This window comes from Nipponia nippon, unplaced genomic scaffold, assembly GCF_047370975.1.
Source record: "Nipponia nippon isolate SJK-2023a ecotype South Korea unplaced genomic scaffold, ASM4737097v1 scaffold_16, whole genome shotgun sequence".
Taxonomy (NCBI): domain Eukaryota; kingdom Metazoa; phylum Chordata; class Aves; order Pelecaniformes; family Threskiornithidae; genus Nipponia; species Nipponia nippon.
The window spans coordinates 2,287,453-2,300,431 of record NW_028262332.1 but is presented as its reverse complement, the minus strand read 5'-3'; the positions used below and the strand labels follow the sequence as shown (position 1 = coordinate 2,300,431).

Sequence of the window (12,979 nt, the reverse complement as noted above, 5' to 3'; positions counted from 1 at the left end):
GAGGCAGGCTGTCCCCCTGCAGCCCATGGAGGACCACGGTGGAGCAGAGATTCACCTGCAGCCTGTGGAGGACCCCACGCCGGAGCAGGGGGACGCCCAAAGGAGGCTGTGACCCTGTGGGAAGCCCACACTGGAGCAGGCTCCTGGCAAGACCTGTGGCCCTGTGGAGAGAGGAGCCCAGGCTGGAGCAGGTTTGCTGGCAGGACTGGTGACCCCGCGGGGCACCCATGCTGGAGCAGTCGTTCCTGAAGGACTGCACCCATGGGAGGGACCCACACTGGAGCAGTTTGTGAGGAACTGCAGCCCTGGGAAGGACTCAGGTTGGAGCAGTTCATGGAGGACTGTCTGCTGTGGGAGGGAGCCCACGCTGGAGCAGGGGAGGAGTGTGAGGAGCCCTCCCCTGAGGAGGAAGGAGCGGCAGAGACAGCGTGGGATGAACTGACCCCAACCCCATTCCCCGTCCCCCTGCGCCACTTGGGGGGAGGAGGTAGAGAAATCGGGAGTGAAGTTAAGACCAAGAAGAAGGGAGGGGTGGGGGGAAGGTGTTTTAAGATTTAATTTTTATTTCTCATTGCCCTACTCTGATTTGATTGGCAATAAATTAACCTAATTTCCCCAAGTCGAGTCTGTTTTGCCCGTGACGGTAATTGGTGAATGATCTCTCCCTGCCCTTATCTCCACCCATGAGCCTTTCGTTATATTTTCTCTCCGCTGTCCAGCCGGGGGAGGGGAGTGACAGAGCGGCTTTGGTGGGCTCCTGGTGTCCAGCCAGGGTCAACCCACCACACCCAGCTTGCCCCCAGCCACTCACCATCGTCATCCAGCCCCAGCGCCCCTACAAACAAGCCCCCAAACCGCGGGTGCTGCCAGAGGGCATCGAGTTGCTCCTGATCGCGCTGCCTTGCGTCATCCAGATGCGAAGCAGGCAGGAGGTGTAATTGCAGCTGCTGGGCCCATCTAACCCCTCCAGGCTAAAGCCCCCTTGTTTTGTGATGAGGTAAATGACCGTCTGCTCCCAGTGCCCTGCCATGGTAACAAGCTTTCCTGGAAAGTCTAATTGCCGTTTCTTCCCAGCAGTGCGCGAGCGGCAGGTCTGTGGCAGCCTGCATGACCCTTGCTCAGCACAGCACCCGTGACCGAGCTCCACGCTCGGATGTGGAGAGGGTTTTTAGCAGCGGCAATGCCACGAGGGTTGATCACATACATGAGAAAACCCATCGTGTGTTCCCAGGTTCTGGGCTGCATCACCCTCTCAGCAAGACACTGCTGTCACCCAGGGTGTCCCCGGGGACACCCCAAACAGCCAACCTGGAGCTCAGGTTGGGCTGCTGGGGCTCTTTCATCCCACACTTTTAGGGACCAAACCAAGCTGAAAGCAGCTGGCTGCAAACCCAGCACCAGCCCGGTGGAGGCTGACCACCTACCTGCCAGCCAGGCTCCCTGGGAGCGAGGCTCGGCCCAGGAGAGCTGCGCAGGGCTAGTGGGGGGCCAGGACCAAGCACCCCCAGCCAAACCTCTCCCTGCCTCTTCTCCCGGCACGCCGGGCGCCGCTGCACCATGCCTGTCCCCCTCCGGTTGCGGCTGCATTTCAACAGCAGCGAATTGCTGGTAATGAGCCGTGTCTCTCTACGAGCTGAGAGCCTTCGAGATCAAAGATGCTCTTATACGAAACCAAAATATTATCACTGGCCTTTAAAGGCCAGACTAAGCTTCTGAGGGAAAAAATTCAATTTTCTGTAGATCTAATTTGAAACCATTTTAATGCTCATTAAGATAGAGCGACCCAAGCAAATTGTGCAGGTTGGAAGATAGGGAGGGGAAAAAAGAAGTTATTATTGACATTTTAGTTTAGGTCTTTATTCTACCCAGAGCTCCCCATTTCTGGCCAGCGGCTTTGAGTAATGCTATTGTTAGCACCAGAATTGTAATTCTAATGTCCTTTTTATAACCGGCTTGGAAAAAAAATTGTGAAGGCCTTGACTGAATTCAAAGTAATGGAATTTATAGTCATGAAAAGAGATCTGAAGATGGAGAAGCCTGCAAGCCCCCGCGCTGTCGCTCCCTGTCACAGGGTGGTCACGACGCTCGCCCGCCCCAGGTGCCCCCCTCTGCAGTGCCTTCCCGGGGTGCCCGCTGGTGGGAGGCGAAGGAGGGGACCACGGTGGCCGCCTGGTCCTCGTGTGTCCCAGCTTGGCAGCCCACTGGAGTCACTCCTCCGTCTGCTGGGTCGCAGCCCCAGGGACAACTGTCCTGAGGGGTAACGCACCCCTCGGCAGCACCCAGCTCCGTGCCTCCAGCCGAGGGTGGGACGGGGACAGGATGGAGCCCAAAGGGGTATTTATTTGCCGCTATCTGTGAGGGCTTGTGTGGAAACGCAAGATTTGGTACAGGCGGGTGCGCCTGTCCGGCGGGCGAGGGTGCAGGGTGGCCCTGGGGGCAGGTGGGCACGGTCAGAGCCGCAAACAAAGGAGCTGCTGTGTTGCAGGAGCTGCTGTGTTGCAGGAGCTGCTGTGTTGCAGGAGCTGCTGTGTTGTTGCAGAGCTTCCTGGCATCGCCCACCCAACAAGAAACAAGACTTTGTCAGCCGGCTCCCCCGCACTCTCCCGGCCCTCTCCCCTCTTCCCGGGGGAAGCAGGGCAAAGCTGTTATTTGTGTCTGGGCCTGCGGAGGGCAGCAAACCCCCAGGAAGCGCCTCCAGACCCCAACCACCCCCTGCTCCCCAGCCCCGGGGCTCTGCCCCCCGCAGGATGCGGCCCGCCCCAGCCGGGAGCCGCAGCGAGGGACGGCGGTGGATCCCCCCCCCCCCCGGCACTGTCTCCTCGGGGTGCTCCATCGGGAAAGCCCTGGATACCGCTTACCCACACCGCAGCAGCCCGCACCCCCAGCACTTCTGGGGTGGGTTCCACCGGGGGTCCCGGCCCCGCTTCCATCGGGCGCGGAGCGCCAGGCAATGCTGGGTGCATCTCCTCCCGGCGCTGCCCGGCCCTGGGATGGGGACGGGGATGCTGTCCCCCCTCCACGGCCTCGGGCCCTCGGCCGGCTCCATCCCCAGTGCCTGCTCCACTGGCTGAACCCAACAACCCACCTTCGACAGAAGCAGACACACCAAATTTATAAGAAAAGCTCTTGTGGGAACTTGCCGGTGTCCTTGTTTCCCCTGTGCTGCAGGCTCTGCGGGTGGGAATCCCTCCTGCTTTAGGAAAAAAAAATACACGGTTTCTGGCCCATTTTGACCTCAAAAAGTACAAGCAAGAAGATCTGTGTTTTGGCAAAGGATAGCTTGAAAGTGTTCAAGCACGCAGCAGCTCCAGCCGCGTGGGGACCGACAGGCAGCGTCCCCAGCAAACAGTGGCCAGGGCTGATCCCAGCTCAGCAAAAACCCCAGGCTGTGGCTTTGGGCGAATCCCTGGATCTCCCCTGGAGCGTCACGGTCCTCCACTGACACGGAGGGTCCTCTGTCAGAGGGGAATCGCAGGGTGAGACCCCGGAACAGGTACAAAGTGTTTGCCCATACCATGGTGCTGTGTCCAGCCAAAGACGTTTGCATGTTGGCAATGCGGATTCACACGATTCCCCAAATTTAGCAAGGGCTATACAGCACAGCATGATGAAAGCTGAAGTACTTTAAGCCACTGGTACAGTCAGGGAAACAAACATTAGCCTTCCCGTTCCAGCTTTAGTTCTTGATTTTCCAGCTGCATCCAGCAGTCGCTGCCCCAGTGCTCAAATCACCCATTAAAGACATCATAAAAATGAGAGGAAAACAAGACAGCGTTGTGGTTTGGATGAAAAACATTAAACATCCCGAAGAGCAATTTCTGGAAGGAAAGTTTGTCCTTAGGGTGGGGACCAGGTTACATTTATTCTTGAACAGCTCAGAGACACCAAGGGCTCCTGGCTGCTTGCGGTCCAGGGCACGGCCACCTCCCCGGCTGCCGCTGCCCTCGCTCCCCGCTCCGCTGGCAGGGCCATGACCCGCAGGAGGGACTCGGGGTCCTCCATTTCGGCTTGTGACCTCCATTGGATTCAAAGATAAACATAAAACCAGTTTCAAAATCCCCATGACTGCACAGGAGTGGACATGACGTCCCAGCTGTTCATGCTGCTGCTGCCCCTCGCCTACAGGTAACCCCCGCGTTGGTGACTGCAGCTGGGTCGCATCCTGCAGGTCTGTCCCAGGGACCTGACCTGCCTGTTCAAGGTGTCCCTGGGACCGAGAGCTGTCCCCTGTGCTTGCATCCAGCTCCTCCCCACAGTTGCAGCATGAAGGGACCCCAAGGGCCTGGCCCTCAGAGATGCTGTTGACACCCCATGGCCCCACCTGGGGGTTTTGCTCCATGAATACAACCTACAACCACCCCGCTTGTAAAGAGACTCCAGCCCAAGGAGCTGCCCCGTGTCCCTGCGGTTCAGCAGGGCATCGCCCTTGGGGTGCAGGAGGGGAACGTCCCCAGGCTCCCCTCCCTCACCCAAAGGTGTCCCTGGAGGGGAGGGCTGCCGCTCGCTGTGCCCAGCGCCAGCTTTGCTGACTCAGCAGCGCACGCCCTGTGTAAACGCCCGCCAGCTGCTGCTCCGGCCGCTGTTTGCTCAGGCTGCGTCGCTCTGTTTGCCTTTCGGGGGATCACGATGGAGGGAGATGGCCTTTCGGCCACTGGCAAATGGGGCAAGGCAGCTCCAGGAACCTGCCCCAAGGATCCTCCAGCATCTCCACTCCTCCAGCCCCTGCCCGGGGCCGGTACAGGCTGCTCAGGCTCATCAAGACCCAAACTGAATCCTCCATGGAGCTCTAGGAGCTACAGAAAAATGCACCCACGGCACCATAACCCAGCTGCCACGCAGCCAGGAAAATTATTTATTATAATTTCCTTGCAACAGAGATATGGAAAAAAAGCACCCGCCCTCCCCAGGTGCAAACAGCAGCAGCTGCAGCTTCCACGTAGGGATCTATGTACATCACAGTGTAAAGTCCATCGGAAAAATATTCAATCCAAATTTTAAAAAAAACCTCCCCACAACAACCTTAAAACCAGGAACCAGAAAAAAAGTGGTTGAGAAAATAGGTTGGGGCCCTCTCTCTTACTATAAAATATATATATTTCTAAGGCGACATTTCACAAAACCAGAAGCGAGGTTCCTAAAGAGTCTGAGCTTGCAGCCAAGGACACCACACGGGCACAAATCCCACGTGAGAAGCTAGTGTAGAAACAAAAACCTCCACCCACCCCGTGGCTTCAGTGGTCAGCATAGTCCTTGGTCTCCACCCCGGTCTCGTTGAGCACCGTCGTCCTCATGATGGCCTCGGTGACCGCGTAGGGGTCACAGTTGGCTGCCGGCCGCCGATCCTCGAAGTAGCCGTAGCCGTCTTGGCCAACCTGGCGTGGGATGCGGATGCTGGCACCTCGGTTGGCCACACCGGCGGAGAACTCAAAGATGTTGGACGTCTCGTGGTGGCCGGTGAGCCGCCGGGAGTTGTCCCTGCCGCCCCGTGGGTCATAGACGCAGATGTGGTAGTCGTGCCGCTTGCTCAGCTTCTCGATGGCGGCTTCGATGTGTCTGTGGGAGAGGAGAACGGGGTTGGGTTTGTCAGTAGGTCCATTTGGGGGGTGTTCCCATGGCCAGGAAGGCTGTCACCCCCTCCTTCTGTGCAGGGACGAGGACAGCCCAGGGGATATTCTCATATGACCAGCTGCTTTTAAAATAAAATGAGCTGGGGCAGCCCCAGCCCTGTCTGGTGCAGCCACCCAGGTACAGAGACACACATGGGACAGGGAGCTGCCACACGGCCAAGGACACCCCAAGCCTCCTGGGTACCTCCCGGGGACCCCCCAGGACTCACTTAAGACCCCCTTCTCTCCGCATCTCCTCGGTGCTGTAGTTGGTGTGACACCCGGCGCCGTTCCAGTTGCCAGTCATCGGTTTGGGGTCCAGAGTAGCCACAACCCCAAAGTCCTCGCAGACGCGGTGGAGGATGAACCGAGCCATCCAGAGGTGATCTCCCATCTCGATGCCTTCGCATGGGCCCACCTGGAATTCCCACTGGAAAGGGCGAGTGGATGCATGAGGACGGGCAGGTTCGTGCCTCCCCAGCCATCACATCCCTGCCACCCACCCCGGCGAGGGCCGCCAGCCTGGGGTATGGCTGAGCTTTACCCCTTGGGAATCAGCAATGAGGACGAGGAGCATCAAGTTAAGCAACAGGACAGCTTTGGCGTGCAAAAAAAAAAAAAAAAAAAAAAAAAAAAAAGGGGAATAAACTGCTCATGACTAAATAGAGCAAATCAGAGAGGTTTTAATCAAAACGGAGGTAAATAAGCACCACGCCTGCCTTTGAAGCCGGTGGTGGCAGACAGGATCCCCCAGCCCACATCGCAAACAGGGCCCAGGACTAACAAGGAGCCTGTTAGTCTTTCCCGGGGCTGCTCCTCCCCGGCTGCAGCCGGGGTTGCGCCACCCAGGGTGACTAAGCAGGGGGTGACGCATTTACGACTGCCAGCATGGCCTAGCCGGGACAGAGCCCAAGATGCAGAAAGCAGCCAAGAAGGACCCTGAAAAAGTCAGGGCAAACAGCAGGGTCGTTAAAAGTCCTGCCTCAGCTGCACTGCAGATAAGCCCCCTGCTTATTGCTGCCACATCAGCGGCGGGACAGTCAGCGATTCGCAGGCTACAGGGCCAAATCACTGTTGGTCAGTCTGGCCACCCGCCTAATGCAATCAGGGACTCCCTCTGGCTAACTCCTAAATAAACCCAACCCCCCCTCAACTGCTCCCCAAGGCCATGTCCCACCCGCGCTTCCCGGCTCCCGGGGTAGAGGAGCAGGACGCAGATGCCCGTCGCTCCACACGCTGCTCCCGCAGCCCATCCCGGCTCATGCCGTCCCCTGCATCCCTGCTCCGCGGAGGAAGGAAAGCGCAGGGGAGCATCCAGTTCCGCACTGGCTGCCATTTCGCTTCCCTGCCCCAAAAAGCAGGGATTTGCACGCCAGGGTGAGGTAGGAGAAAATCAAGCGTGTACATTTTCATCCTAGCAGAGCAACTGCTCCCATCTAGACAAAACCGATGTGGGGAGTCACTGGATTTGGCATCGCAAAGGAGTTGGGTGTTGCTGGGTTATTCCAGGCTCACAATAACTCGTATCCATCACTGGAAACGGGGGCTGCGTGGGGCCGTCCACACATACCTGGGAGGGCATCACCTCTGCATTGGTGCCACAGATCTTCACCCCCGCGTAGAGACATGCCTTGTAGTGGGACTCCACGATATCACGCCCGTACACCTTATCTGCTCCAACCCCGCAGTAATAGGGGCCTGGAAAGGAAAGAGGAGTCACCACCCAAGTAAAGCTTTTGGGAGTAACAACAGCACTGCAGCATAATCCCACCACTCCCAGGTACCAGCCATCACCTGCAGAGGATTTAGGGGAATTAAATGGTGTTGCCCTCCATGGTGCATTGAGCCACCGACCCCTGCTCCGGGCCCAGCAGCGTGAGCAGTTCAGCTCTGCAACCTCAGCCTTATCTGGGCAGTTAAACAGGACTTGTCATGCATCAACTGGGAGGTGGCCAGAAGATAAGGAAGCCCCAGGGCACCTTGCAGACCCTCTGAGCACATCAAGCCTCCGAGATTGTTCTGACAACAGCTGATGGCTCTTCCTCATTCAAGCACGTCAGACAAAGATCTTCTCCCCACCTGGGGGAAGGGAGATGGTGAAAGCAGCTGGTCCCCACAAAAGCCTGATTAAGTCAGGCTGGGAAACCCCTGGCCCATTCCCAGGAGGCAGCTGAGGCGCTGGGGCTCGCTCACTTCTGCAGGAGGGCACAGTGTGCCGGCCCTTTCCCGAACACTCACAGGGAGGAGGCTTTTCCAGCCAAGTTCTCCAGCCCTTGCCAAACAAGTCAGGCAGCTGAGCTGTTTGTGCAACCGGGGTCCGGCGGGAGCGGCACTGCCGGCCGGCTCACGTGAGCCGCGGGGCACCCAGCGCTCCCGGCAAACAGCTCCTAACCTCATCCCGGCTCCTGCCCGGTGTCAGCCGTGATGGAAAAGCTGCACCTGAGGTTGGGGATGGGATGCTTACTGCTGGGCAGCACCCCCCAAGCAGCAGGGTGGGAGCTGAGGGGAGCATTTGAGTTGGAGAAGGGAGGCAGCACTCACCCTGCGGGCCGGGGAAGCCGTTGTCGGGCCAGCCGTAGGGGTGGCCGTTGATGCCCAGCAGTGTGTACTCCTGCTCCATCCCGAACCAGGGGTGGCTGTCCTTAACCAAGTCCATGACTTTCTTGCATGTGTGCCTCAGGTTGGTCTCTGGGAGCAGAGAGGTCCGGGTTAGACCTGCACCGTGGGCAGGTGCCTGCCATGCTCCACTCCATCCCACTCCAAGGTTGAGACTCCACCACTGCCAAGCACTTCCCACGGAAGCCTTCAGGCACCCGGCAAGCAGATCCCCCTTCCTGCAACGCTCTCTGCTCACCGGTTTCCTCCTCGCAGAGCTACTCCATCACCACAGCATCAGGCCACATTCCAAGGAGGTTTAATTAGCCTGCTCCCCAAACCACCACCAATGGTCCATGAACATCCTCCTCTTACCCACGGAGAGACCAGGAGCCATACCCCAGCCCTGTCCTACAGGCATCCGGCAGACCTGGGAACAGGGACTATACATCTCCCATCACTACTTCACCCCCATCCTCAGCTTACTTATCCTGATTTTTCTCCTGCTCCATGTTTTTGGTTAGCATCCAGGCTGGCTGGCCCTGCCTTGGCCCTTTGTGGTGGCAGGGGTGCTCAGGGCGACCGGGGCTTTGCCAGGAAGATACAGATATTAGAGAACCACCCTGACATGGGACAACGTGCCAGTCAAGGGGAGTGAGAGTTTGGACCAAAGCAGCAGGGCTGAAAAACTGTTGCAACAGGGACAGGCAGCAAATCCTCCCTTTAAATCACAACAAAAGACCCCAGAGCAGCTACGACATAAAGCCCAGGGCACAGGGCTGGAGAGGAGCAGTGACACCTCCTTTGCACTGGTGGGAGAAGGGAGCAAAGCAGTTCCCCCCCAGAGCCCACACAGCCCTTAACATCCACAGGGACCCCCCCGGGAAGAGCCGGAGGGTGCACCCCTCTCCTCTGCGGGGTGTCGCAGGGCTCCGGGCTGAGCTCTCTGCCCAGGAGCTCCAGGGCCAGGGGCTCTCATTACAAATTGCTCCGGCGGAGGAGCTGCTGGGCAGGAATCTCAACCGAGACACTTCCCCTGCGGCCAGCAGGCATGACACTGTTTGAAGAGGAACCAGCCCTGTCTTTCACCATCGCTGCCTCTCCTCTCCCAGGCAGATGTGTGCATCACCCCGCAGATGCCGTCTCCCTCCCCCCACACACCCAGTGGGGACATGGCCCCACTTTACTGGCAAATAACAGGTTATTTGCCGGGAAATAACCCCTCTGGGAGCCCCTCAGCCCGTCCCTGCAAACCAGCTCCCCCTCCTCCGTCTGGGGCTTTATCAGACAGGACAAACAACCGGACTGAGACTTCTGCCAGCAGCGATAAGACTGACTGCTGGCATGCTCTGGGGCTGCTTGCAAAAGGTCACGCCGAGCCAGCCCGTGCCGCCCCAGCGCCTTCTCCCTCCTTTTCTGCAGCCACCCATCAACGAGGAGAACAGCCACGAACCCGGCGCATTAAATCCTCCCTGCCGCTTCCAGCTCCCCCGCTGTAACCCCACAGCCCCAGGGGCTGGGTGCACTCGGGCTCAAAAACCCGGTGACGCCTGCGGCGCACTCGAGCTGGCGAGCGCCGCGAGCTCCACATCTCACTGCTCTTCTCGCCCTGCGCCGCTAAAACAGGTTCCTGCAAACAACCGCCGCCACCAGCACTTGAATTTCGGAGCCTCGGGCCAAGCGCTCGGTGCCGAGCTGCTCCCTGGTGCCAGCAGTCCAGAGCGAGCGGCCCCTTGGAGAGACGGCACCCTAAATAATAAGGGGGTGACCCTGGGGAGCCGGGGGTGCGGGTCGGAGATGCTCACCTGCGGGTTTCCTGTTGTACTTCAGCACTTCGCAGAGCACCAGCTTGTTGGGGTCCAGGCAAAAAGGGTCCCTGAACATGCGGACGGGCACCAGGAACATGTCGCTGTTGGAGCCCTCCGCCTGTGCCGTGCTGGAGCCATCGAAATTCCACTCGGGGACATCTGCGAGGCAGGAGGGGGACAGAGCGGGGAGTGGATTTGGGAAAAGGTCTCTCTCATACAGATCATGCCGAGTGCTGGGCAGAGGCTTAGACCCTGGGACGGAGCACCCAGAGGGCACCGAGTGCCACAGGACGATGGCAGCAAAGGTTTTCTCGCACATCCCAGGAGCCCAGCGGTGCTCCCCAAGCGTCAGCGTGTGCACCCCCCCAGCACGATCAGGGCACAGGCAGGATCAGCCCTGGCCACTTCACCTCCCTCTGCCAAACCCCATCCGGATGCCAACACCTCTCCATGCCTGTTTGCCGGGTGGAAAGGGGCGAGGATCTCATCCTCCCCTTCCCACCCAGCGCTAATGACAGAGATTACGGATTAAGCAAACGGCAGCAACACAGGCCAGGTATTTACTCTGCCGCTTGATACAACCCCACGAGACGACTGCAGCGGGTATCACCGGCGCCACGCAACCGGGGAGAGCAAGTGCCAACTCCCACCGCCCAAAGCACCCCAGAACTTTTCCTGGTGATGCTCGTCGCCCTCCACCACGCCAACCATCGTCCAGAGCAGCGTTACCTTCGATGCTCTTGGGCTCCTTCTCGAGGGTCCTGCTCTTGCAGCGCACGCCCTCGCCGCTGCCGTCGATCCAGACGTAGGTGACCTGCACCGACCCATCCTGGGGCAGCCTCATGTACTGCTCCCGCACCAGCTTGTTCAGCCTGGAGCTGTGTGACACTGACATGGCGACGGCCCTGCGAGAGCGCGCAGGTGAGCGCGGCATCACCCTCTGCCCATTTCCCCCCCAGTTAATTTTAAAAAGCAACACCCCCCCCCCCCCCGGGCAAAATAAGCCACAACCAACCTCCCGCCCCCAACCAGCCCTCGCGGGTGCTCGGCGCTGCACGGGCAGCCCCGCCCCGGCTGCCCCCTCCCCACCGCCGAGCGTCCCCCCGCGGGATTCGAACCCGCGGCCCCGCCGCTCACCGGCCCCAGCGCTGCCAGCGGCCGCGCCCGCCGCGCTTTATACGCGCCCGCGGCCGCCCCGCGCGGGGAGGCGGAGCGGGGGCGGCTCCGCCCCGGGCCCCGGCCCCCCCCCGAGGGTTCCTGCTTGCAAACGTTCGGGGGGATTCTTCCCTCGTATTTAAACATTATTTATTAAAACCAATAAGTATCATATTGTTAAAACATCACTTTATTGATAAATAACACGTTATTGGCTAAATAACATGTTATTTATTAAAAAATAGCAAGTATTACTCATTGAAAATATTATTTACCACCTCCGGCCCCCTTGCCGCACATGTCCTCCCCCCGGGCACTTTGTTTTTGTAGGGTTGCTCCCTTACATGGGAGCGGGTGTTTTGCCCCCCAGCCCTGCTCCGGGGCGTGGGGTGCGGAGCCGGTGCGGCCGGCGTGGCGCGCTCCCCCGGGCCCCCCAAGAGCCTCACTGGGCCCATGCCCTGCGGAGGTGCGATGCCGGAACGCAGATCGAGGTGCCTGGCTGGCCCTGGGGACGCAGGCAACCAGATCCCTGGGGACAGGGACAACCGGATCCCTGAGACCCCTAAAACCAGCCCTGCCCGCCCCGTCCCGCCCTGGACACCCCAGGGACGACTGCAGCCCCTCGCAGCTGCAGGGCAGCGTCTGCCTCCCGGGCGTCCGTGATTTGAAGGACCCCAAGGCTGAGGGCTGCAGGGAGAGCTATGGGAAAACACTGAAATCACCTGCTTCAGCCCCTCGCAGCCATAAACTGTTGAGCTAAAGAACAATTTTTCACATTTTTAAGCACCAGAGCGTAGTTAAGTACCTTTAAAACCCAAAACTATCCACGCGCAGCAACGGCTCTGATTTGATTTGCAGTCAGGTAAAACACCTAAGCCAAGAGGTGTGAATTTGAGTAGATTATTTCAATACAGCAGCAATTTCCAGCTATTGAGCCGAACCCAAATCTCAATTAGATTAATTAAACGGGCCGCTGCCTTTTCAGTTTTCCACAGATACGGCGTTACGGGTTCATATTTGTTAGAGCAGACAGATCCAAAACGTGCCCGCGCACAGCCGGGCGCGAAGGCAGACGCAGGGCAAACAGCCCGCGCGGCGCCTGCCGGGCAGTATCTCAAAGATATTTTTTTTCTGGGAGGAGGGTAGGATTTCAAATAAACCCCCAGCAAACCCAGCCGGGTGAGCGCACCGCGACTCTCCAGCCTCAGTTTTTAAGCAGTTTTTCAATGTTACAAGAGGAGAAAAGGCTTTAAAAAGCATGACCGGGCTCCAAAGCGGTTTGGGGTTTTGCTAATTCCCCTGGTCTTTGAGGCAGACTCATGCTTGTGGCTGCCTGATTCACCCCCAGGAATGTTTTTCTGCGAAACAGTGAAACATCTGCACTGAGGCAGCTAAAAAAACCCCTTCATGGCTGATGCCCTCCCCCAGGACACCTCCTCGCCGGGCACAGACCCACAAAATGTCCCCCCATCACACCTCCTCGCCAGGCACCGACCCCAAACGCCCAGCTCTGTTTTGCTTCTGAAGGTGTTTTGATCCCGCAGGCGGATAAACAACCGGGAAGAAACCCGAAAGCATCTGCAATTGCACAAGAACCAGGAAATGAGATTGGCAGAGCGAGAGAAGCAAAACTTAATTAGCAAATTTGGGTCCCCGGGTGGTGACATCAGTGGCAGCGGGCTGTGGGCAGGCCAGACGTCACCCGCCCCATCGCCCGCGGGCACTGCCCTGAGCAGAGCCCGTGTGAAGGAGGTTGGCGCCCAGACACGTGCCCGAGGCTCCCCGGAGCCGCGGTGGCAGAGCCGTGCGGGTCTC

The 12,979-nt window shown here is 58.8% G+C and overlaps 1 protein-coding gene across 4 annotated transcripts; it reads right to left on the bottom strand.

Moving 5' to 3' along the window:
• Positions 1 to 1,981: 1,981 nt before the first annotated feature.
• LOC104022229 (glutamine synthetase) lies at positions 1,982 to 10,958 on the bottom strand. Of its 4 annotated transcripts, none has more exons than XM_087753003.1 (7): positions 10,739 to 10,958; positions 10,007 to 10,168; positions 8,148 to 8,294; positions 7,177 to 7,304; positions 5,837 to 6,036; positions 5,223 to 5,553; positions 1,982 to 3,193 (listed from the first exon to the last, which is right to left on the bottom strand). In XM_087753003.1, exons 1-6 carry the CDS (start codon positions 10,941 to 10,943, stop codon positions 5,232 to 5,234), a joined length of 1,164 nt encoding a protein of 387 aa, XP_087609129.1. In that variant the 5' UTR covers positions 10,944 to 10,958; the 3' UTR covers positions 1,982 to 3,193; positions 5,223 to 5,231. The 4 variants fall into 4 exon arrangements, with proteins under 4 accessions (XP_087609129.1, XP_087609130.1, XP_009474191.2 ...); XM_087753004.1 differs by having other exon boundaries at positions 1,982 to 3,190; XM_009475916.2 differs by lacking the exon at positions 1,982 to 3,193 and having other exon boundaries at positions 4,795 to 5,553.
• Between the last annotated feature and the right edge of the window lie 2,021 nt (positions 10,959 to 12,979).